This window comes from Vidua macroura, chromosome 1, assembly GCF_024509145.1.
Source record: "Vidua macroura isolate BioBank_ID:100142 chromosome 1, ASM2450914v1, whole genome shotgun sequence".
NCBI lineage: Eukaryota > Metazoa > Chordata > Aves > Passeriformes > Viduidae > Vidua > Vidua macroura.
This window is the reverse complement of record NC_071571.1, coordinates 71,414,106-71,441,240: the sequence shown is the minus strand read 5'-3', so window position 1 is coordinate 71,441,240 and position 27,135 is coordinate 71,414,106. Positions and strand designations below refer to the sequence as shown.

At 40.8% G+C, this 27,135-nt stretch overlaps 1 protein-coding gene across 1 annotated transcript; it reads right to left on the bottom strand.

The window, feature by feature from the left end:
- Window positions 1–968: 968 nt before the first annotated feature.
- WRNIP1 (WRN helicase interacting protein 1) lies at window positions 969–26,436 on the bottom strand. Its single transcript, XM_053997298.1, has 7 exons — window positions 25,762–26,436; window positions 16,631–16,822; window positions 15,380–15,624; window positions 8,463–8,695; window positions 3,232–3,387; window positions 2,196–2,275; window positions 969–1,744 (listed from the first exon to the last, which is right to left on the bottom strand). The coding sequence occupies exons 1-7, from the start codon at window positions 26,374–26,376 to the stop codon at window positions 1,469–1,471; spliced, it is 1,797 nt and encodes a 598-aa protein (XP_053853273.1). The 5' UTR covers window positions 26,377–26,436; the 3' UTR covers window positions 969–1,468.
- Between the last annotated feature and the right edge of the window lie 699 nt (window positions 26,437–27,135).

The following is a 27,135-nucleotide window of genomic DNA, read 5'->3' as shown; positions in this document are numbered from 1 at the left end:
TGAGGAATGAAGCACCACCTCTGAACCCCTTGCCAACCTGTGCTGCCCTCTGAAGGTGAGCACATGCTGGTCCAGCATTGGACAAAACCACACCTTGCTTTACTCTTCCAAAGGCATTTCAGAGGATTATCAGCATAAAAATATTAATCTAATTAATTAACCCCTTAATTCATGCAATAAGGAAGTTCCAACCGAACAACAAAGTGAATTGTGTTAAAAAGAAAAGCATGCAAATGTATGTAAATGAAGTTTGTTGAAATACTTTAGAACAACACTTTGCTCGAAGCATTCAAAAACTACTTATTTAAGGTAGGAGAACATAGAAATGTTTAAAGAATATGAGTCAAACCCTCTAACAGTACACAATCATGCAAAAGGTTCAATTTCTGAAACATTTCAATTACACCAGGATCTTTGCCTTGACCCCTACATCACACAGGACTTCGTATGAAGGGAGCCTCACAACAAAATTAATCTCCAATACAAATCACAAAGTTTTGGAGGCTGTATATCCAAAACTTTTGATCAAGGCCAAGGGTCAGCAATCTGTTTTGAGAATTAAGAGCAATAAGCAGAATAAAGTTGGCTTCTAGACTTGGCACTGCATTCTCAGCCCACAAACCTCCTCGCTTGTGAACACTGCTCTGAATGAACTTCAGACGTGTGGCTGTGGCAACCCCTCTGGTCTAAGCCCCATGCAGCACAAATCCCCACACAGCACAAATACCTCTGCTGTCAAGAAATACACCTACCTGTGTGCTTCAGACAGCTGATCCACAGGTGGCTGGGTCATATCACAGCTGGAGAGAGGTGCAAAAAGCTTAGCCACTCCACTGGCCATTTTTGTGACTATTCTGCTTACAAAATGAATTAAACTTGTTCTGGAAAGTAGGGATAATAAAATTAAAGAGATATCAAACTTTCAAAACCACACTGCTGTCATAGCAGTATTTAAACAAATGCATAGACACTATTTGTAACACCTTTATTGGTTTAATAACTGTCATACAAAATTGGTCTCTGAAACATCGTAAAAGCAAAAATTACTCTGTAATTATATTTTGTACAGTATTTTAGCAGAGGGAATACAATTTACTATTTTTCTGGAAAACAATATTCTCAAAATCTGAAATAGACGCTGATTTTAAAAAGCAGCACAGTAATATTTCTTGTCTCACAGTAAGAGCCAGAAACACAAGTCTCTTGTTTTTTCTTAATTTCATTTAAACCAGTGATAGCACTATATGGATAAAGCTTATTTTTGCATTTCTACACTGCCTAACTGCAATTCTTTACAAAATACCTTCCGAACAACAGCAATAAAAGCAGAAGGATAAAAAAGTATCTGGAAGGCATGGTGGCTTAATTCTTTCAACCATGGTAAAAGGCAGCTGACACAGTAAGGGGAATTTTTATCCCAGTAGAAATATATGAGTCATAAAATCAAAACCCATTCTGAGCACAGCAGTCACGTATCTCGTTCCTTGAAGAAGTCTGTTCCTTTCAACTCTTCTGGTAGATAGTCCTGCTCCACAGGTTCCTTGTACATGGGGTTGTATTTGTAGCCTTTTCCATAGCCCAAGTTCTTCATGAGCCTTGTTGGGGCGTTTCTCAGGTGCAGAGGAACAGGGGGCAGTGGTCCTGTGTGTGTCCTCAGGCATTCCTTGACATTGCCATATGCCCTGTACACTTCTATAGACTTTGGGGCTCTGGCAAAGTACACTACACACTGTGCTAGAATCACCTGCAAACAAGCAGAGGGAAATGTTAAATTACTTCTTTTAAGTTCTTTGGGAAAAGGTCTGCTTTTCAGGTTCTTTGTACAGCATGGCAGGAATTTTGTTTTTAAACTGACCTCTGCCTGCTACTATAATATGAATACTATTATTTAACAACACCATAGCTCCATGGTTTTCACTACTAAAAATAATAGCTACTTTATCTGTCATAGAAAAAAGCAGAGAAAAATTATCTATGTTCATGTATCACATTTTAACAATAAATATGCAGTGACTTTCATTTTAAACTACAGCATCTATTTTAAGAGCTACAATGTTCTATTGTCAAAGAAGGGGCATGCAGAATGAACAAGTAACTAAATCTGCACTGTCCTTGCAATCTGCTTATTTTTATAGTTACAGATAGGTTTTACAGATTGCAGAACTTTTAAATCAGTGAATTAATAAAGCATTTACCTCACACTCAGGCATTCCAATGAAGTGACAGCCTTGATAAGCAGCAACTGCTTGTGTTAAAGCCAGAGGATCTGCCAGTCCTACAGAAAGGGATCAGATAAAAGCAGGCTAAAGTCAATTTACTTTACTTAATGTCTTTTTTAAAAACTTTTTTTTTCCTTTCCTCTAAGGTATCCATGCACATTTCAGAGCTGCTTTCTCAGATACTGTAATTCCTGGTACAATACCACACCATACATAAGATACACTCTCTCCACCCACAAGCTTTCCTCCTCCACAAAAACAAAAAACAAAAAAACCAAAAACAAACAAACAAACAAACCCGCACAAAAAAACCACAAAAAAAAAAAAAAAAAACCCAACACCAAAAAAACCCAAACCAAACCAAAAAAAAGTCTAAGCTGTGGGTACAATTTAGACTGAATCTGCTGCCACACAGTGGCAGCCTGAGCAGTAGCTGACCACATATGATTCTCCTACTTTTTGAAATTAATTAATAAAGACATGGGGAAATATTGCTATACAGATATAGCTTCCACAGGTCCCCTAACTCTTCACCCATCACACATGTGCTAAAAGTGATGCTGGATCTGCTACTTTTGACAAGTAAATAAAGATGCCTTACAGCTATCAAACCTGAGGTCTGCAGGTCAGGGTAGGTATTCATGTGCCAGACTTATTAGAAAATCAGACATCCCTGAAATACACACTCTCTGTTTGCACAAGTTTACTGGTGACCTACAACCAGCAGGGTTTAAAAGAATTCATATATCCATATTAATACACACCAACCCTGACCTCAAAAACATTTGTCTTTCCTGAAATAGGTAATCATCACAATGACACCTCATGTAGGTCTCTGCTTGCATATATGAAGTTTTTATACTACATGGAGCATTTCAGTATTTTGTACCTATTCTGCATATAACTGTTTTGGGTTTGTTTGTTTTTCAAAAGCCAACTTTTAGAAACCAGAGAAGCCTGGCTGATCTTCATTGAATGTGGTATTCCAATGTGAAATACTGCAAATACTGACCTATATCTTCACTTGCAAACCTCACCAGCCTCCTTGCCACATAGAGTGGATCCTCACCGCCCTCAAGCATTCGAGCAAGCCAGTAAAGGGAGGCATTTTCATCAGAGCCTCTCATAGACTTGTGCAGGGCAGAGATGCAGTTGTAATGTTCTTCTCCTGTTTAGGATGGGGGAGAAGCAATACACAAAGCTGTTAGGAGGAAATTAAGTGAAATGCATTTAAGGGAACAGAATATATTTTACGAGATCACATCAGTAAACATAAGCTGCTTTTTCAAGTTCTTTTTACAGATATGTGGTTACAGCATTCATTGATGTTTTCAGTGCCTCCATGGTTTCCCATGTGAATCATTCCCTAACTACATAAGCAAAACAGGGAACAGAGCAACTTCTGATTTGTTGAAGTTGTTTTGTTTTTTGTAAAACATTGCTAGGCAAACAATTTGGGTTTTGTAACCTAACTGCCTTCCCTTCAGAAGAAAAAAAAAAATAACCCCAGATACTTTAAGCAGTTAGGAAGAAAACTCTACATAAATACCTTATAATTGCCAAAAGGTAGAAGCACATACAAATAACTGATCATTGCTTTTGGATACACATGGAGCTCTGAGAAGACAACACAAGAATCAAAGACAAGACAAATCCAGTGATACAGGATATCACTGGATACAGTGATACAGTAGTGATATTTTAGAAAAAAAATTTCACATCATCTAAAACTTGAAAATAAAGTGCGCAGGAAAACACAAGTTTGATGTGCTGCACACAGGTGAGAAAAAAGGAAATGCCATGGATATACAATGATGGAACATCATACAATTTGGAAAAAACAGAATTGCAGTGCACAACCCTGGAAGACCCCTAAGAAATGCTGAGTTCAATTGTGGACACCTGCACTACTGCAACAACACTTGAAATGCCAGACTGCTAAATAAAAAGTGGGAAGACTGAAAGAAATACATGGATTTTTTTTTTTTTTTTTAATTTTAAAGCTTAATATATGATTAGATTTGAACTCCAAGGAGAAACAAAGCTATTCCACTGATCTTCTAGGGCTACACTTAAAAATAGGGGGTCAGTATTACAAAAACTGAATGAGAACCTTTCCTGCTTACAATTTTCTTCTGTGCGACTGGTTTTGATTCTTACGCATGTGTTTTAATCAAACTTGTAAGAGTATTATGCTGCAATATTTTTAAACTTTCCATGTTATCTGCCTTTTTTATTTTTTCAAGTGCCTGGCATTCCTTGGCTCACAGCTAAGTATGTATTTTAAAGGCAACTAGCTGCACGCACAGCCATCTGTTAGTATTCCTCTTCTTCCTAAGGCTAAAAGGATTTACAGCCTGAGGGCCACATCAGAACACACCAGTCACTTGTAGGCCCTGAAAAATAAAAGGGCTGCCTGAGTGAGTTTGAGAACTAAAATCACCAAGCTGCTGCAGTTGCTCCTTTTGTAGCCAGCAAGACCTCCACCTCCCAGGTCCATTGCCCCCATCTCTGCTCCTGCTGGAGTGTGATTCAGTGGGGAATTCAACACGCTGCCGGCAAGCACAGGCAGTCAGACAGCTATTTTTGCTAGGACTCCACACAACGAGCCCTGGTATGCGGCCCTCATTCGAGCCAACACAAACAGCACGTCCGTGCTCCATCATAACACTTGAGTCGGGAGCAATAACCCCAAGCAGCTGAACTCGCATCATCCTCTTGCAAGAGCCATCTCTTGGTCTCTTAAAAGTAAGGAAGATGGCCTTTAAATATCTCCAGAGGTTGCACTCACCCAGATTTTTCTGCTGGAGGCTTTTATATGCTGTTTGGGCTACTGTAAAGTGTCATATATGGGGATACCAGCTGGAGAGGCAGAAGGAATCCAGCAGATAGGTTTGGTCTAGATATATATACCTGCATGGAACTTCAGACTTCAGGTTGAGAAGGGAATTAGTTTTCGCCTTCTATTTCCTTCCTTACAAAGTTAGTGTTGGTGACAGAGCTACAATGACAATACTTATACATCAGTATAATCACATTGCATTATCAATTAAAGACAAAATACAGTGATGTGCATTGGAGAGAGATCTTACATTTTATCTGAAAATATAATTTATAGATAGCCTGAGATATCAAAAGCAGTTTTAAAAAAACTAGAACTTTTAGTAGACCTTTATTTATTAGCCTTCTCATGCTGGTTAGCTAACATACAGGTTTGGGCCTTATCAATTCAGTTGAGAGACAGACACATACCAGTTTATCTATCTCCGCTGTATTCCAGGTACCTCTTGAAATCAAAACTATGAAGAGTTTTTGGAATCAAAATAAATTTTGATTTAAATGCAGTTTCCACAAAGGCAAATACCTTTTTGAAACAAGATACTACACAAGAGGCTTTGTGGAAGAGAGGGCTTTCTAGTGTCTGACATATACAGATGCATAAATCTTGTTGACATATGCCCAGAGATTGCTTTATGTGCTCATGAGAGCTTTCATGCTAGTTTAAGATGCTAATTTATCTCAAGTCATATTGGTAGAAGATAGGGAAAAGATCTCATTCACTGACCATAATTAACATTTGAGTTTCTTAAACAATTCCTACTCACAAAACAGTGGGCAAAACTAAAACCAGTTCCAATCTCAAATTATTTTCTATCTTAGCCAAAGGTAAACGTCAAACTGCTCATTGATGAAGGAAAGAAGAAAGCCTTGGAAGTAAGACTAGACCAACAGCATAGATAAAAAGACTTCTCTTTCTGGTCCAGCAGAAAAAAAACTGAGCTGGAAAAAAACATTATAGTGTGAGTGTGGTGATTTAACACCAGTTGGGAATCCAACTCCAAATAAGCCACTCCCCTACCCCAGCAATGATGTGCATGGTATGGAATAGCAACTTATTCCTGCCCACAAGGCTCTAAGCTCTGCCCCAACAGCAAACCCAGGACAGTGAGATACCTTCTCTTTTCTCCTCCAGAGAATGTAAAGGAAAAACTGTGTTCCAGTCTGCAGAATAAATTAACTTCATGAAGTTACGTCACCTCACAGACAGTGAAATTACTGACATTTATCTTATTAAGTGTTAACAGAGTGATACAATCTGTAAAAGGAAGGGGCAACAATACAACTCTATTTAAAAGATCTAGTCACTGCCCATGTGCTGGTAAACTTTAAGTTGCTGCATCATTTTTCTAAAAGGATCAAAATTTTAACAACTGCAATTAAAAGCTAAAATATGACTAATAGTTTTTGTTTCCTCTCCAACTGCAAGAGCTTTAGGCAGCTGCTGGCAGTGAAATTTGATTAAAGTTGGTTCTTTGTCCTTCCAGCTAAAATGCATAAACTATCTGCACAAAGACCTTTTCTTTACAAGTCTGGACATAGATTAGAACAACAGCCTAACAACTGCATTATGAATGATTTCTTTCCTAGATTACTTGATGAAAATACAGAAGAGAATGCTGAACTACATGAATTCGGCAAATTTTGCAGAAGGTAAAAAAAAATAATGTAAAGTAAAAAGTCCATATTTACACTCTGAACACTAATCAATTACTTGGTGCTTTCTACATGAACATGCAACACGTGTGTTGCTGTTATCATGATTAGACCCTCCACTTTAAAAGACTGAAGCATTTTAGAGGACTGTAGATCCCACCACCACAGCTGTAATTCAAAATGTGTTAGATAAAACATGCTACCAAAAAAAAACCCCAAACTTTCAGCAGTAGCCGCCATGTGAAAGTCCTTTGTATTTAAAAGGACAAACAGCTATCTCTACTGTGGACAAAAGCAGTCAACCTGCAGTCAATAGTCAGTGGTCAGCACAGACTATTCCACAGAAGAGAGAAACCCTGAAAAGGCACGTACTCGGGCAACCTGCTACTGTGACAATATCTGTGTCAGGCTTTCTGGCATTTATACAATCCAGAAAAACAGAGTTTTCACTACTCTCACCACTCTGAAAATCTCTGACCAAAAAACCCACAATAAACCACAACAAAGATTTCTGCATCAGTGAAGGGCCTGACACATGCTACCCAGACTTGATGCAAGCCTCAGGAAGAGGTACTCTGTGCCATCTCTACTAGAGCAAGAAGGTGCAGGAGAGCTGGGAGCAATGGACACAGCCAAGAGTTCTGTGTGACAGTGGCCACAAGGCGACAGCAAACACACAAGAGACCTGCACGGTGCAAGAGACTCGTACCAGTGAACCAGTCAGATTTTCCACTTCCTTCTAATCATGACCTCTTCCTGCCACAGACCTCATAAAATTTTTCTTCTCCCTCCCCCTGCTCTCGACTTCTCAGCTGCCATTAGATCAGTATCTGCCCAGCTGCCTTTCTCCTGACAGTGAGTCATCATTATTTCTTTGTAGCAAGAAGGCTGCAAGCGGCCATATGTTACAACCAACCTCAAGAAACCTCTCATGACAGGTTTTATGCAGTTAATGTAGTGGCAGTTATTGCAGCATATCAGTTAATGCAGCATATCAGAAACAGTGGCAAAAAAAAAAAAAAAAAGAGAATAAATCAGTTCTCCAAATACTGTTTGGCATAATCATCTCATACTATTCTGCACAGTCATTCAAGTGTTGCTGAAGAACTAGCATATCCATTCAAGGGGATTCACCTAATCAGATACTCACTGATTTTTAACCCTATAACATAAAATGGTTTGGTGGCCAACTACTGTGATGCCTAAGATTGCCAAGTCACAAATTTAGCAAGAGTGGTTATCACACTAGGGAGCATTAAGCGCAATACGATTTATATGGCCTGCCGTAAGCAAGCTACAGAATTCATTACCTTAAAAAGCAACTCTAAAAATAAAGCAAACTGCTCAGGTTTTGACATAACATATTGCTATGGTTGTGAGCACTTCCAAGACTTTCAGAGGAGTAGAAGTGCAATGGAAGATATCCAACCCTTCCAGAAAAATGTCGCCATAAAATTCTTCTGCCCCTTTCACTGAAACCCTCACAGACCTTAAATAATAAATAATTTCACCACATAACTAACTGTTCTCCAGAGAGCAAATAGGTCTTTCAGCTAATTTACACTTCCTGGTTGAGAAGGAATTTCCAGCTTAACTACACTGTAGAGGAAAAGTAACTTTTCGGACAAACTTCAGTACAACCACTGTTTCAGTCGAGCAGCTGGTACAAAAAAGGGAGAAGAAAGAGGAATTATAGAAGCTATCACATTTTGAGAACACTGCATCTCAGAAATTGCAACTGTTACTCACCTGCTCGGTCATACAGGATGTGAGATCGCTGGAGACCCTCCTTTATATGCTCTTCTGTTACCAGAATGCCATCTGCAGCATCACCTTTGGCAGTGGTGTTCAAAGGAGTGGTCCTTCCCACTGCTACTCTGGCCTGAACTGCCAACTGGAGTCCATTCAGCCCAGTCCTGGCATCCCCATCGCAAAGATAGGCAAGTGTGTTCAGAGCTTTCTCCTCTATGTACACCGGGAATCTGCAACAGAATAACCACACACCCTTAGCCCCCATCACGCTCCTCTCCCTGCCTGCTGTGCTGGAGATGACATGTCTTTACAGTTTCTTGATACACAGCTGGGTTTAAGATTTGTCTTAACTCCTCCTGCAGAGCCAGGGGCCCACCCTCTTCCTCCTGCTCCAATGCCTGCTAAATACCATTGCACATGAAAAATGTAGGGCAGGAGCTCTCATCTATTTAACCCCCTTATTTTTCCTCACCTCATTAAATTCAACAAAAACTAGGGTTAGGTTTTTACCACAGTCCAATTCTGATACAGCCAGCTGAACTTTACAAGGTTTTACTCAAACAGCATTTCACTGCTAGTACTTCAAATTCCTTGGTGGAAGAACAGTGAAAAGGCAGGAAGCTATCCAAATGCAGGTAAGAGAATATAGTGAGTTATAAAGTCATTAGTATAACCTTTTGAACTAACTACTAACAACAGCAAGAGGTGCTATCAGTTGTTCTTTAAAAACCAACAACTGGAAAGACTGTTTACAATGTAAAGCACATGCATCCTACTTTTTTTGATATTACAACTTAGTCACTGGGGTACAAAAAAAAAATCTTACTAGAAAGAAGCTGCATCCCAACACATGTCCATGACTCTTCTTGCCATCTACTGCTCTAAATGTGCCAGAACTATACAAACGTGAAAAAGGCCAAATTCCACTGAAATCACAATCTAAATGAACAAGTCACTGAGATTAGCTCAGTTGATTGGGGCATGGTGTTGATAACATCAAGGGTTTGATCCCTGTATGGGCCATTCACTTAAGAGCTGGACTTGATGATCCTTGTGGGTCCCTTCCAGCTTAGACTATTCAGTGATTCTATGAATATGGGAAGACCTGAAAAATGCAGCCGCACAATCTCCTGAGACTAGTGAGTCCATGAAAAATCTGTGAGAACAACAAAGTCCTCAAGTTTTTTCTCTAGGTTTTCACCTGCTAGGCTGCAGTCCTCACTGTTGGGACACATCAAAACCAGTTCACCTCTGCATGTTTCACAGGCACCCTGTTGAGGATTTAACCCTCAAATCTCAGTTATGTAGACAAGGTAACATCTAAAGTGCTGCCAGGCAGAGGGTGTAACTGATCTGATTTTGAGACAGTAGCTAATGGAATTAAAACATGACATTAATGGTCCTAACTGAGCTACTTCTAGTAGCTGCCCTGTAAATCAAGAGTGACAGGTATCAGTAAGGATTAGCACATAGAGCTTGGTGTGAGAGGCCATTTCTTATAAAGCTCTTGTGTGTCAAATAATTAAGGATTCACAACAGCCCTGCACTTCATTTACCAAAAGATGTGTTACTATTACAACCAGTGGTGTAGAAAAAGGCAGCGTCAGGGCTCCCAGACAGACGTGTCCACTGATTTTCATTACTTGCCTTCTCTTCTTCCTTGCAAACCCACTTTGCACTTGTCACATGAAAGAAGAAGACTGTAGGTTCTGGAAAAAATTTAGCAGTTAATATATGAGTCTTTCATGGCCAGACATAAAAAGGAAGAACTACTAGAGCTGCAATCTTAATCAACCACTGCAAGTGAAAGCTGACAAATGTCTTCTAGGGGCAAATCCCATGCCGCAGAGAGTAGACAGTAGGAATCACACCCTGGCAAAAATAGATGCATCACATGCATCTCGTCATTACTTTTTTCCATCTCCTTATTTCCCATGTATTTGATGAATCTAGTAAAAAAAAATTAACACACATACAGTGGCGCTTCTGCCAGGGTGTTTCAAACATTGTCTTCGAACAAAGAAGCAGAACAATACAACTGCACAGGGACTTATCCAGTCAATTATCTCAAGCATCAAATTCCTTGAAAATCAGGAAGCAACATTCATCCCTAAGCACTACAGATGTGCACCAGATCTTTCATACACATTAAAAAAGCCAGCAAGAAAAGCAAAAGCTGTTTTAAAAAAAACAGCACACACTACACACAGACATCTTGCTGCTAATACCTTCTTCAACAGAAATTATCCCAAATATACGACATGCTGAGCAAACACTTCTCACACACCAGCAAGGCATACTTGAGAGAAGGTTTCACCTTCAAGGACTAAGCTCTTTGCCTGCTGCTTGCAGAGAAGACCCTGTGCTTGTAGTCTCCTCACACTGATACCACGACTGCAGGCAGTGACTGCAAGTAGAGGTGAAGCATTGAGAGCAGTAAAAGGCAGGTACTACCTTGGAAGAAGTACAGTCTTTCCCAAAAAAAGTTGAGGCCTCAGAGTACTTTTGCAATTTATCTCCTAATTTAAAGCTGAGTTGTATTCCTGTCTCTTGTTTCACTATAGGACTCTAACTGCTCTGTTGATTCAACATAAGCAATTTATATTACAGAAAGTGAAACAAATATTCACAAGAAAGTATGAAAAATCTGGTTACAAGCAATGGCCTTGTCCATTTCCATGGTGAAATTTCAGTTTTAACCTAAGGGCAATGGCAATTCCAATCCAAATAATGAATTATGTATTGGCTGATCCAGTCCATGCCTACAATAGCATGACATGAAGGATGTGATAAAGAACAAGAATAAATGGAGAAAACTTCCACATACAAGCTGTTTGCACAGCACATTGATGAGAATCACTGATTGGAGATAACATAGTGCTTCCCTATTGCATAATCTCAGCTCCATACACACTCGGTATATCAAAATAATAAAAAGTTATACTCAGAATAACTGAATTGAGGTTTTTTTCTGAGTAATTAAGACCTTAAATTCCATTTTCTGATGATTTAACTTCACTAGGCAGGAGTCTAATTTCAAAATCAGGATGGCAATTATTTCAATACCTTGGCTTCCAAAAACCATTTGTTGTGTTTTACATTTTTAAGCCCATCCTGTCTTCAGATGCTCAAGTGCCCTACTCCCTCCATTTTTTCTACTTCTGCACCCATCAGAACTGCAAGGCAGAATAACTCCCATGCTTTCTGACTTCTTTCCAAGCTCCTGATACACTTGCAGATGGGCAATCCCATATTTTATTCAACTTCCAAAATTAACACTGAACACCCACTGGATGCCAATGGTCAATGTTGGTACCTTGTAACCAATGATACTTGGAGACAAAAACATAAACATGCCAAAAGGGACGTGCTGAGATCCATCACTCACTAAGCTGAAGGTGATATACTAGGCTCAAGGAATGGAAAATTACCACTACAGGATAATAAATCCTTCTTCCAGTTCCTCTTTATCGCCATACCCTCGAGTTTGTGCCAAGAACCAACACAAAATGTATGATGAACTACCCATTAAACCCACACAGCACCACTGCACTTGAGCCAATGACAAGAAAGCATAAGCAGTATCAGGGAGTAAATATAAGCCCAAGCAAGGAGAATCTGTGTGATCAAACATTTAAAAAATTACTGAGCAAAACATGAGAAAAAGCACCCACTGCTTCTTTCCCATATAAATCAGTACTTTCTTACTTTCTCAGTGCAATTATTCTCACTATGTTCACTCTTCGGCAGATTCCAACACTTTCACAGGTAAACTTTCACAGGTAAATAGTTGAAGAATTGAAATACTGCAATGCGATATGCACTGCTCACTGCCGTACAGCATTGTCTTCCAGTATTGCCTCTCACCTCAGCAACTCATATCCTTCAAGGAAATTGAATGGATATTCCAATAAAGGAATAATTTTCAAGAAAGTATTGAACACCGAAGATCCAAAGGAATTCCACCTTCAGTGTTGTGATTTACGAACCAGTGAATTCAAAACATGCCAGAACTTGTAATACAGCCAATAACAAGCTGAACTGCATGATGTCGGGGCTTGCCAACAGGAACTTGGGGTTCCTTCCATTTCCCTCAGCTGTGTGCCTTCTGAGCTATCTAGCTTCAAACACATTAATCAACCATCCAGTTTACTGTCTGACTTTAATTAGACATACCATTCTGAGGGCAGCACTTGAATGACAAAAATAAAAAGCCAAGAGAATAATTTGGTTTCTTCCACCACTGACACAGTACTAGTGTAATGTATCAGTGCACACCTGGAACAGCTTGTGCTGTTACTGACACAGTATAAACTGCAGAAAGCACAAGCAGTTGCAGCAATAAAAAACATCTTTAGCATTGACTTCTTACTTTTCTTCATCGTATGTTTCTTCCTTTCCTATTTCTCCATCTTTCAGCTTGATTTACTGAAGACTTTAGATGCACAGTTTGATGGCAGTAATGCTGATGAAAATATAACAAAAAGCACATATTATCCTAAAGAAACCCAGTAATTAACATAAAAACTGTCAAAGAACCTCTGTGAGCCATAATGACACAACAAATAGAAAGATATCCACGAAGTAACACCCACTGCTAGTTGCTCCAGCTTTAGAGTAAGAAAAGGTCCTGGTGGAGTAAAAGAGAATCCAGGTGATCTAACCTTATCAGAAACCTGCAGCAATGGTGGAAGCAAGGTAAGAAAAATCTACAAAGAAAATCTAAGGAAACAGTTTTGGGTAGAGCACTTTCCTTGTGGAATGCAGATGATGAAATCTATTGAATCACCTGGCTGCATTCTTGCCAAGCACAGAAGATGCCTGTAAAGACTAATGAAGATTCATCCTCCCTTATTCCTCAAGGTAATAGGAGAGACCACAAAGAATCATCCTCTCCTTCAAAATCTCTTTTAGGTAAGCCATCCTGTCAAACAAGAGATGTGATACTAAAACCATCTGATTAACTGAGGCCAAGTAGCACATGCAGTACTTCATAATACACTGCTGTGGCTTGGAAAGGGAGACTCACATGGGAAATGAAACCCAAAATTCAATGTACACATCTCCTGTGCCTTCCTGCTAGATCTCTGCAGCATTTTCAAAGTGGGTACACCCCACTGTTTGGGGATGTGCTGCCTTACAGCTCCTTTTCTCACTCTGGAATAAAGGTGAGCACCACCGTTAACAACCAAATCAATTGTAATTGGTGGTTTCCATTTATTCTTCAGGACAGCAAGAACAGTTACCTGCCTGCATCTAATGACAGTCCTGTTCCATAGAGGCAAAGGAGCAAAAAGCTGAGACAGTTGCTCCTGCAGAGTAGTGGAGAGAAAATGAAGAAGCAGAAATGGTAGGGACACTGAAGCAAGAAGCAGGAATCAATGAAGAATCCAAACCAGATCCACAGGAAGGTGTATGACTTATAAAAATCTGAGCTTATCAGCAACAGAATGTAAGAATTGTGGCCCAGCACCAGATCGCATAATGAAAGATAAAAAAGACCTGACACACAACTGCAACAAAACTTCCTAAATTCAAACCCCCATTTTTATTTTTAAAGGCTTGGCTCCCATGACTGCCTTTGGAGTGTGGCCCTCTCTCCCCACGGATAGATTTCTGAAACTGTGTTAGTCTGACAGTCTGCCTGCCAGACTTCTTTCAGTTTGATGAAGAATCGTGCTGTTTAAATCATCCATAGCTGTCGCAAGGTTACAGACATGGAGAGTCCAGCGAAACCCAAACCCAAACAACTGCAGCTGAAACTATGCCTTGTACTTTAATCCTGTACAGAAAGGAAAGTCTCTGAACCCCAGTCAGGGTGTAGCCACTACCACAGCTGTGCCACTACATTAATGCTGACATGCAGTACTGCCTTCTCTTCTAAAATTCACATTACTACAACACATAAAACCTACAAATGAGCAAACCATGAGGCAGGGTAACCTAAAAATAAAAAAGTAATACCTTTCCTTACCTGTCCTGACCTCAGCATTCAGGTTGGCAATTCTTTGTGCTTACATTCTGTGATAAAGTTCAAGTGGACTCCCTCTCATTTATTTCATACTGTCTGTCAATCACCACCATACCAATGCACTGTAAATTACTAGGAGTGCAGCCAAGAACCAACATGAAGAAAGTGTAATAGCTTGCATGTGAGTACCACAATACCACACATTACTCTTATTTGCTAGCCTCCTGTTTCAGAAGGCAGATAACATCTCTTGCAGACAAATCTGGAAGTTGTTTTTTTCCAAAACTTTCTGAAGTGTTTAATATGCATTTATCTGTCTGGACATCAAGGAGCAGAGAAAAACAAAGTCTCTCTTAAAACAATCTATTAGCGTCTCACAGCAACAGCCTCCTCTCATCACTGGATATCCTAAAACACAGCACAGGACTTATCCTGCAACTAAAGAACAGAAGCACTATCATCCTCCCTAATCTTATTTAAAAAAAATTCTTGGAAAACAACAAACTTCTGGCAGGCACTTCCAAATTAAGAGGGGATACCCCATCCAGCACTTAACTGTAACACGATGCTTTTATAATCAGTAGCAAGAAGTAACACACATTAGGACATGACAAAGACCCAGATACAGGCTTCCACAGCAAATCCTCTGTGGCAGAACAGATTTAAATATCCTGAGAGTGTGAGTCAGGAGTTATGGATCCAAGTATAAAATTCTCTTCTAATCCAGACGGCGAGATTATGTTTTGGATGGAGAGAGCCAATGCTTTGAATTCTCTCTCTCCTGTCACCCCCGCCCCTGCCATATGCTGCCACTTCTTTTCTTTACTATCAGAAGTGGCTAGGGTTTCTCTTCCCACCCCCCAACTGCTTCATTCTCTCCCTGGCAGGCAGTCAGCTCCTCGGGCTGTGCACGTTAACACCCTGCAGCCCATAAAGTACTCACTCCGAGCTCCTGCTGCTGCTGCCAGTCGCAGGGGTGCCGTGCTGGTCGCCCTGGCCCAAAACCTGGAGCCCTAAGAACCTGACGGCCCTCATCAGAATTGCCTCCATCGCTTCAGCCGAGAGCTTCTCCAGGACGATCACCCGGCACCGGCTCAGGAGCGCGGCGTTGACTTGGAAGGAAGGGTTTTCTGTGGTTGCTCCTATCAGGGTCACCGTCCCACACTCGACGTGAGGAAGGAAAGTGTCCTGAGCATGGGAGGGAAGCAGAAAAAGCTGATCTCGATCAATGACAACCTGAAACATCCCATGTGAGTAGGCTACTTTTTTTTTGCATCTGGTAAGACTTTGGGTTCCCTGTTGATGTGACAAATAACTACATTGACAAGGCAGTTCATCTGCATAGATATGGAAATGATTTAATTTCATGCACCCAACACCTTAATAATAAATGACTGCACTGAGAATGACCCTACCAGCTGAAAAGAAATAGGGTAAAGAAATGCGCAAATTTTGGGTTTGTGTGACTTTGATTTATTGCATGGCAACACAAGAAATAATGAAACTGCATTATCAAGTATAACAAACAGTGAGGCTACTCCTAAATAAGCTTTGAATCAACCTTTAGGGCTACAATTCCCTGCCTAATTCTGTACTCAGAAAACTACACGAAGATTACAGAACAGTTCAATTTAAATACTGCAACCTGTAGTACAGAATTCAAGCTTTCCATGGGACAACTGAAAAAAATCTTATACCTAGGAAAGGAAAAAGGAAAAAAAGCCCAAGTGATGGCTGCACTTGAAGTCATGAAGTACCATGCCATGACTTATTTTTTCTCACAAAGAAGAGAGGATAACATTAAAATACGCACCTTTGGCACACTCACATTCCAGACCTTTGTAAAGGTAATACAGAATGCTACCCCCCAGATGGAGGCAGAAATGAAGATGTATGCAGCAAACATTACTAACATGACTTTGCAAAAATAAAATCTCATAAAAGTATCATATAAAGACTGGCACATAAGTCAACTATAACTCAGCCTTTTACTTAAATCCCTGAATCACAATAATTAAATGTTGGTTGGAAGTTATCTAAGGAATTTAATTTTTATGTTTCTCCCAAATTCATCTACTGAAAGTATTAACATTGAAATTAAAAGCCCAGAGGAAGGTATCACCTTAAGGCAAAGTGGGAGATTTTACAGAAGTGCTGACAAAGGCTCTTTTAAAAAAGCAGCGTAGTACAATACCTGCTGAGATTTATTGAAACGATGGATCTCATCAATAAAGAGGATAGTTTTTCTCTTGAAGAGCCTTTTTTCATTCTGGGCTTGGCTGATGACATCTCGAACATCATTTGTCTTGGCACTTGTGGCTGACAGTGTCACAAACCTCATGCCATTCTTTTTGCTGCTGTTGGCTATGATGTGTGCCAGTGTAGTCTGAAACAGCAATAGGAGAAAGCTTTGTAAAAATCAATTCAGACACAGAAAGTACCAATTTAAAGGGAATATGTAAAGAACAAAGATATATATTTTGGACAAAGGGACAGTGTTGACAGTTTACAGAGTTAAGGCATTTTAGCTCACGTTATTCTAGGGCACAGAAGACTTAAAAACTTCCTGCTAGAGGTAGCTGCCAATTCCTCTGCTGCATTTCCAATGCCTGCACTTTTACGTACCAGACCCAGTGAGCCTCAGTACTGAAAAGGACAGCACTGACAGCTGTCTCCTTTGTCACGGAAGAAGAACTCTCTGCCAAATACATTTCTGTCACAGAAGATGGGCTGACTGCAATTCCCTGTGCAGTTATTTTGTGGAGCATGTTAATGGATAAAGAGCTGGACTACCCCAAGACACCTGCCTAAGAGCTTACAGTGCAACTGCATGTGAGAAATAAAAAGCTACAATGTTATTAACTAAACCCTTTTATATTTCAAATACACATAAAAATGAAATTAATCAGACTACAGTTTCTACAAAAGCATGAGAACATTAGCATTAGAAATTTACAAGTGTACATAAGAAAATGTAACTCTTAAATCTAAATAGTCAACAGTAATCAAATGCTGGCCCAGGGAAGCAAAAGGCAGCTGACTGAACAAACTGGCTGTTTTTAGTAAGCAGCTATGTTGTTTTTCTGTCCTTATGAACAACCTCTTCAAATCCAAATTTATTTATAATTTCACTTAGCCTACCAAAGCACAGACACAACCTCCACCAACCTCCTAGGTAGATTTACTACACTGGAACACATCACATACAGGATTTTGAGACTTTCCTTCACAACCCTTAGTAAACACAGGTGTATGCCCCAAAGAGAGTGTATCTCTATTTTAAAGTAGTGCTAGAGAAAATGGGTAATTCTTCCTTTAAGCTCACTGTTTTATCAGAGAAGGATCCAAAGGAGACTGAAGACAGGAGAGCCTCAACAGATGAGGACTAGGACAGGTGCCAACAAAACCACCTCAGGAGATATTCTAAGTGCTGAGGTTAAAGCAGCAGGTGGTGTCAACCTGATCCTCTTGCAGGGAGGCTGCAGAAACAAGCACCTACCACTTGGCTACCAACGGTGTTGCAGTACCCGGCTCTGTCCATTTAATGGATCTCCTTGTCCCTGAAACCGCAACTAGCCCGTTAGAAAATGGGAGGCTAAGGACCAGGATATATTGTTATTTATTCTTGCTTTACTTTTAGTAAGGGCTTCCTGATTGCCTTCAGAAGTGGTGTCATGTCAGGTCCTGATACAAGACTTGCATCCCATGTCAGATTCTTCCTCGCTTCCTGGAGCTCAATCCACCAGCCCATCCCCAACTTGTATCATTGCAGAGGACAAGACTGGAAAGATAGTTGGAAAGTGTTTGCAGCAAAGCTGACAGATATTAGAAAGATCTGTGAAAATAAACAAATAAGCAAATTTCACCCCTACTCCACCAAAGCCAAAAGAAAACTATCTTTGAAACTGAGCTACCAAATTAAAACCAATATTCATGTTTCCTTACAAAAGGGTCTTGATTCAGAGTGTAACTTCAGAGGATATATCCATGCCTTAAAAATCTCTGAAAGCACAGAAAGAATCAATATATCAAATTTGAGGATGAAAAAAGAAAATGTACCTCTTCCTTCTCTAAAAGTGGCAGTGGTGAGAGAATGAAGAAAAAAAGTAAAGCAGCTACTCTTCTTGTAGCTCTACGTGGACTGGTAACTCACATTGTACCCTGGCTGTCACTCAGAGAGTTTTGCTATTTACAAAAAAAAGCAGTAAGGACTTTGTTTTAAACACATGCACAGGAGTCCGTATTTCTAACTCTAATTTAGGGAAAAATGATCAAAGAGATTTGTTTGAAAGTTACTGTTAAACCAAGAATCAACTTGAAATCTGCTGCATGGATCTCAGCCAGCAGATACCTCTCCCCCTCTGCCAACTTGTGGGTCACCAAAGGTTGCAATAAGAATAACATACATTGCCTTTCAAATGCAATGCTTGACAAGGACAGGCATGTTCACAGCCTCTTCCTTCTGTTCTGCACAATCAATCATTCAGCAAGTCAAACTGCCTATCACACAGATGTAAAACTTTCCCTGGTCCTCTGAAAGGCCTCCCATGAGTTCAGGTTTTTTATACTGCTTTTTGTCCTGCCATCTCAAGTAAAAGTCAGTAACAAGCTACAGTTTTCTCCCTGTTTGTCACTTCAGGTTACAACCTAAAGGAACACATAACCTAGTGGAGAATTCATGTAAGCAAAGAAGCTTAAGTATGAAGGCACTAGCACAGAACAACTGTAACTCATATGCTAGTTTCCCTCACGGGCAATGTATTTAAGGGACAAGAAGAAAATTAGAAATCTGATACAGAATAAGACAGAAGAAAACACACTGATTATCCTTCATCAGCTAAAATAAGTTTTGAAGTTTGATTCTTACAGTGGAAAACAAATCTCTTAAAATAGTGACATTGATGTTGCAATTCACTGTGAGTACCCCTAAAGCAGAACCTGCATAACAGGCACAAAAACGAAATCCAAACAAGTTGATAATGTGCTCCTTTTATTATACAGGTGTTTCTTATTTAGTTCATGTTTTTTTCTTTATGGGCAGGAGCAGCAATATTGTTTCCCACAAATTAAGAACAGGAGTGATCCAGTGATCCTGCAAACTAACCTTTTGCTAACTTGACTAAAAAGAACACCTTACAAAGCTCACAGTGTAATATCCTTGCCCCTTCCAGAAACCATTCTTAGTTCTCTTCTACTATGATGCTAAACTATTCAAACTTGTAGCTATTATCTCAACTTTTATGCTGAATATTGTGAGACCTTACTGATCTACCTGTTTAGACAAGCTAGAGCAGTGACATCATAAAAAGCTGATCTGAAACAGACACATATTGACCAAGAAACTTCTGAACCATTATTCACCAATGAATAACACTTAACTTTAGCCCTTGGTCATTTATTTCCAGACCCATTACACACAGAACAAACACTTAACTACTGAAACTCTTCCTGTACCTATTGCTTTGTGTCAGCCCAAATGAGAATATCCCTTCCCAGCGGCTGAAAAGATCTCAGATTTACAAACAACCAGCAACCAACCAACCAACCAAAAAAACCACCAAACAAACAAGCTCACTCACAGCAACTATGCTACCTCTTTTTCTAGGCTTTGATACAAGTTATGGATGAAACAAAAGCAACCCACAAAGCATGCTTGGCTCCACACACTTCCCACTGTGAGAGCAGAAAAGTCAATCAGATTTGCTGTTGGTAAGCTGGGTGTCTGTACTAGGAGACGAGAATTTTCTGTATATCCAGAAGTTTCCCTGACTGGGTAACACTCTTTATGTATGAACTATTTCTCTCCTCTCTGCACTGCCATTAGTCACTGCTCCCTCACATCCACAGCTGGAAGAAAACAGTAAAAAGCTCGTACAAGTTAAGCCAGTCTTACTGATGCTGATGTTCGAGGACTACCTGCTCAGAAGTAGAAGTGGTCTTTTTGATTTCTGCAGCCCTGTACCAGGCCATTAAACTATGCTCATCACATTAGCTCATCAAAGCTCCTTACAAGAATGAAGAGTGGTACTGCCTAGCTCACTTGAGGAAGTGGAATTGGAAAAAACTGGGAAGGGATTAGAACATGGGGTTAGATCATATCAAGAATACTGTGAAACCTAAGGTCTTTCGTGGTTCTCCCAGCAAGTCTGGAAGGCTGTAGGCTCTGCCAAGCCACATTTAGGTGACCAAAGCAGATCTGGCAGAGACTGGCACAAGTGCAGTGCAGCATGGATTATTCCTGAGCAGGGATAATCTAGTTGGCATCTAGGTTTCCCCAAAAGTGACTTTACTAGTTTGTTTCAGAGCAAACCACAATGTGAATTATGTTTGTGGCAGGGATGACAAGAGACTGGTAAGCCTAGTGCAAAACACAACAGGCAAGTGATACCTACAGACTTGTAGGGTCTAAGCTATGTTATCACAGTGCTGAACTAGCACCCTAATTTTCTTTGCTGCTGTTTGACCATGACTTTCTGGCTATTTTTTGCTCTTCCTTTATTCTTGCCAGGATTTCCAAATCTTTGTTTACATGGTGTTGCCATCAATGGCCTCCCTTCACCCTCAACCCTCCCTTTGCTGGCAGCAGGACTATATTGTGGCTGCCAAGCAATCAGGAAAGGCCGTGCTCTGTTTCACTGCCTTGAGGGAGACACCAACAGCATCCCTGGATGCCGCACAGGGCAGCAGTTCTCTGGGATGTAGCTCTGTGGATGTTCTCTGTACCACACTGCGTCACAGGAGATAAGCCAGGCCGTGTCTAAAGGAAATTGGCAGCACAGCAGGTGAACATGGCCTGGGGACACTGTCTATACAGATAAACACAATCAAAAGTAGCAGCAGTTGGCATTTATATAAGGGCAGATGCTATTCTTACCCATCTTGTTTGGTTCCTCAAACCCCAAATAGCCCACTGAGATACTACTGGAGGAGTAAGTGCCACTGAACAAGAGACACAGCATGTGCTTTACAGCACTTCCAGAATCCAAGCCCAACCAAGCATAAACAGATGCAAGGTCATTGCATAATGTTTGTTGAAATAGAGCTGTATCTCCATTTGCTGCATCCTGATTTGTGTACTTACATTCCAACTGCTTTATGGATACAATTGTATTTTCTCTTCCAGCGTTCTCTTCCTAGAGAGCCACTCCAAGTTATTCCTGATTTAGATTGCCATAAGCAAAACCAAGCACACTGCATTACAACACTGCTCCCAGGCAACTGCAAAGACAAACCCATTTTTCAGAGTTGCAGTTTACACTACAGCAAAAGACATGATGCATTTTCAGTTTAAAATTTCATCCTAATCAATTGAAAGAAATCATTACTTCAAATGGTTAAAATCAAGCCCCAAGCTGTATGAATAAGAGAAGACGAAATACACTCAAGGAATCAAACAGCCTGTTAGGTAATCACTTGAATTAGCAAAACAGGAAGCACTGATAAAATACATGGGCACCAAAATAGGTGTTGGACTTGCTACTTGTGTTTCAGTAAGTCATTTATTGAATGCAAACAAAGAAAAGAAATACAAGGGAGTTCTAGAAATAAAATATAATGTCAGAGAAGATTTGATAGAAACTTCAAAGACCACTTACTGGGGGTTTTTATGTTTTGCACTCATACCAACATTGCATATTTTATCTTACTAGAGTGCACACATGAACCTCAAAAAATCATGCATGAATGCTCTTTGTCTTATCTTCCATAAGGAGCGGGTTCATGCCACTTGCTACCTATTTTTTTCTTGTTACGCAGCAGTCATAAGAGGGAATGTTTACAGTATTTAAATACAGAATGTTCGGTTTATAAGGCTTAAACTTCATCTGTGGCAGCAAAATTATTCGGTGCTCAAGTTACGCTGTGTCCCCCTGCTAACTCTTTACTAAAATTGGTGCCCCAATGGCAGACATGCAAAAATCTAAATCCCTGTATTAAGGTGCCATAAATCACAGCACAGCTTACTCACATTACACTCGGATTTATACAGGCCTTTAAAAATTTGCATAGTCAGTATGAACAAGCTAACTGTTCCTAAGTTAATAACCACGGCATCTCTTTGAAGCAGTGTTTCTTCTGGCCTGAGTCTGGTCAGCTTCTTAAAAGAAGAAAAGTGGCTCTTGTGTTCAAGACTTCGGAGTGACAAAAATGCAAACAAAAAGTCAAAGTCTTTTCACACAGAGCACTTTGGCTTCCTATGTAATTAGGATGACAAATTCAAGGTACAAAGATCATGTTCCCTTAAAGTAAGAAGACTCAGTACAGATGGAAACTCAAAAGAAAAGAGGATCTCAAAGGAAATACCCAAATTTTGTCAATTTTGAGGACGTTTCTTTGAATATTCAAGTGCAACTGAGGCCAAAATTGACTTGGGCAGAGCAGTTACATTGCACACATGTTTTTACTCCAATACCTAGCTTTATTGTTCTCATGATAAAAATTCTCCAAAAATGCTCTTGACCTACAATATGAAAGATTACATTTATAGCACTTTAAAATGCAAGATTATTTTCTTCTTGTTTAGAAAAAGTCTGTTGAACTACAATTTTTCATAAAGGTCCAGACTGAAAAATACATAAATTGATTTGAAATTTGGCCCTGATGATTTATTCCATGTTTAGTTCTTTTTTTTTTTTTCATTTAGTTCTGCTCTACCCTTTTCAAAAGTATCAGTTAGCATGGCATTTGGCTGTAGAAATGGAAGAAGGCATAGATGGGCTGCAATAACCAGATTCCATGGGTAGCAAGAGCCTGAAGAGGTTTAAGAAATGTATGACCACCTTACACAGCACTTCTGAATTTAGACCAACATATCTAATTATGCTGCTATTTTAGCTCTTTGACAGGCAGAGCTTAGCATATGGCCTTGTTACATATGAGACTATACAGCATGCAGTTATTTCTTAGTGTTTTTCCTGCTGAAAAGCACTGTACTTAATAGAAGAAGTTTTTGCTGATTAGTCCAACCAGGTCCTGAAGCAGTGAGAATATTTATCCTCCACAGGATCTTTCAAGTTTTCAAGCCTTAAGTTGCTTTCTCATGAAATGTTTTCTTAGACACATTATATACATACAACTCAAATAGTAAGTGAGTGAGATAGGCAGGCAATAACAGATCTCCTTTTCCATCTTCAGGCAGACTACTTTGCTTGCATGTTAAATCTGTCAGGAGAGGAATTTTACAAGGACATATCTAAGAAAAGAATAGAACTTTCAGATATTAAACTCAGACAGACAATATGATTTATGTGGAAGAAGGCCTGAGATAAAACTCTAGCACCATGCTAGAAATACTGATAAACGTGAAGGGGTAAAATTCAACTTTTTGCAGAAGGAATTTCTGGTTCAGCTAATAATGGATGTTTCATCAGGAGCTAGCTGAAAGCACACACACTCAAAACTCTGCCGAGAAGGAATAACCTAGAAAGCAGACAAGTTACCCAATAGTATAAGTACTCAGTGAGCAAAAATATAACAGATGAGTTGTGGAACTGTTCTTCGATGGGTCAAAAGGCACAGAAATTATGCAAGTCAGACAACCGAGGAGCAACAGAATTTAAACTCTGTGAAAAGCAAGCTTACTAAATACAATTATGCGTAAAGCATATGGGTGAGCAGGATGTGTCACATGAAAGGAGAATGAAAGCTGTGACATTACAGGCATAAAACAGATCGCCCATTACTCAAAGACACTTTCAGAAGGTTTCAAAGAGACCACAGAAGGTTCCTAAAGAAGACCTGGAACACAACTGTCAAGCTGTCACATGCTCATGAAAAAGCACCTCCATGGTCAAAGCCAGGTGCATTAATCAGATCACAACCTGAAGGCCACTGAAGCCAGTGCCAGTTTGCAGAGACTGCTCTGCAGCCTTTGCTTTGCTACCACTGTACTTTTACAGCTATTTTTTCCTGAGCAAAGAGGGCTTCAAGAAAGAGCAAGCACATGCTGTTGCCAGAGATAACAAGAAACAAAAGGCAGGAAAACACAAAAAACATAGAAGCAAGACCCTGAATGTGTTACTCGTTCAGAAAGGAGAATTCTTATTTATGAAAGAATTGAATTCCACTTCTCTCTCTGGCCATCTTACTTCAGTCAATCCACTTCCCCTTTAATCAGATTTCAGAAACAGCCCTTCTTTACCGCATCTATTCTGAGCTCTTACTTTCTGCAATTACTTTGTTATTTTAAAGGAAGTGGCAATTACTGAAGTTCACTAGTTGGTTCTTTTGAGGTCTGTGTTATCTAGCCTAAAAAACCTGCTGCATCATTGCTAATAGTAGTCATCTAATTCTAACACCTGCTCCTTATTTACTGTGATTAACTAGCATTATTATTCAAACACCACATAGCAAGTCTATTTTCAATTAAGTATGTTGACAAGAGCAAGCTGTTGCTCTGTCCTTAACTTCTCTGCTAAGCATTAATTACTTCCTCTATCCCAGATTTCTCAAATATACTCTCACACAGCCAACACACCAAATTATATAAATATATAATACGTGAAACTAAATGCTGTGAACACACTAGACTGACAGAGAAAACTGTATTTTGTTTGCCCTGCCACACCGCAAATCTGAAATACGCGGAACAATAGGACAAAATTAAGGCAAGATCTTAAAGACTGCTCAAGCACACTTGAGGCATTCCTTTGGTCCTTCCCTCACAACAACTGTAGATCCCTTCACTGCTGTGCTAGAGGGTCTTTGGGGATTCATGATGGCCCCTGGTATGTTAAGGAGGTACAACATGAAGATGCAGTGGTCAGATCCCACAAAGACCCATCAGCCCAAAAGTGGTTGAAGGTGGATGAGTGCCTAGCCATAAGGCTACCTGCCTTCCACACCAGTGCTGCCTTCTCTAAGGGGTGAGAATTTGTAGGCTAAAACAAACCTAGCACTCGCAAATTGTGCTGTATCAATCTACTGGTTTCCTAGACATATTTAGAGATTCTGTGTTGCTGGTTTTCAGCTTCTCAGCCATTAACTAAACCACGGCTTATGTTTTAGGGACGGACTTTGGAGTTACAAAATCTGAATTACCTGAAAGCAAGAGAGGCCTTGTGTAACCTAAGTTCAAATTGCATGGAGTGGGGCTGATGGGGGTGGACCAATTCTATTTTATTCATGAGGCAGGTTGTGTTTTTTGTAATCTTAAGTGAAAACTAGTGGACATCAGCCAACATAAGGAACCTACAAAAGAAACCAAGACAGAAGGGCGAAGAAAACAGTGAGTCCGAAAATTAACACGTTTTACGTACAGCGGCCTCAAGAGCCACGGGAAGCAGCGCCGGCCCGGCCCCGCAGTGGGCGCTTGCCGCCCGCACTCACCTTCCCGCAGCCCGGCGGCCCCCAGAGGATGAGGGAGGGGATTTCGTGGGATTCCAGCAGGGACCGCAGCAGGGTCTGCGTCCCCAGCACCCGCTCCTGCCCCACGTAGTTCCCCAGCGTGTCCGGCCGCAGCCGCTCGGCCAGGGGCTTCCCCTCCAGCTTCTGCGCCAAGCTCTCCCCGCAGAGCGCGGCCGCGCATCCATGGCCCGGAGGCACGGCGGCCTCGTCCCGCCCCGCGCCGCTCCTCCCGCCGGCGGCCGCCGGGCTCTGCCCGCCACCGCGGCCCTTCTGGAAGAGGGAGAAGACGGGGGACCCGGCGGCCGGGCGGGTCTCCTCCGGCTGCCCCTCGGCCTGGCTGCCTGGCGGGGCGGCGGCGAGGCGCGGCCGCTTGCTGGGGGGCTCGGCCTCGGCCCCGCCGGCCTGCAAGCAGCGGTCCAGGTGCGGGTTGATGTCGGCGCCCGGCAGCTCCCGCAGGCACACGGGGCACTGCACCAGCCGCTCCTCCTCGGCGCCCTCCGTCGGCTCCATGGGCTCCCGCGGCCGGGGCAGGAAGCGGAGCCGCCCGCAGCCCTTCGGGAGCTGTAGTCCGCCCGGGCCCGCTCCCCGCCCCAGCATCCGGGCTTTTCTGCCCTTGGGAGCTGAGCAGCATCGCCTAGGTCTCTGGACTTGGAGTCCACCTGGTCTTTCATTGAAATATGTGGAAACGTCATTCTCTGTGGAAAAAAAACATCAATAAATTATTATTTTTTAAAAAATGATATTCAAAACTGAACTCTTGTGTTATGCAGAATGCAGGGCAGGTTGTATTTCAAAGATGGGCACAGTAAGCGGTACCATTCGCATCCTAATTTACGACCCGAACTTGACCCATTGGTAATTCTTTCCACATTACATCTTGTTTTCTTTCTTAAAGTATATGTTTAGGTTTAATTATACACTGTGACATAATAGTTCCCAGCTTGTAAAATTCAGGTCACTCTAATGTCAGCTGTATTAGGAGGTAAACAAGTCTGGCTACTGGCTAACAGTACCCCCAGGCTTAAAATTTGAAAATGGCAGGTTATAAAGTGGCCAACAGGTCAGAAATAAAATTTTTATTTGAACTGATGATGGATACCAAAGGACTGAGTTTGAAGCAAAGTGCTTCACAGCTCATCATGTAAACCTAGCTCTTACTGAAGGGATTACAATCTAAACTCAGATGTTGAAAGTGAAATGAGGTGTTTGTGGGTTCTACTTTTCAGCTAATACCTATTTGCCTACCCATTTCTACTCCTGATCAGTTTTAGAAACAATTACTACATTGTTTATATATTTATAATGCAAATATATTGATTTGCTGCTATAGGGTAGAAAAAGCAGCCAGAGCATAGG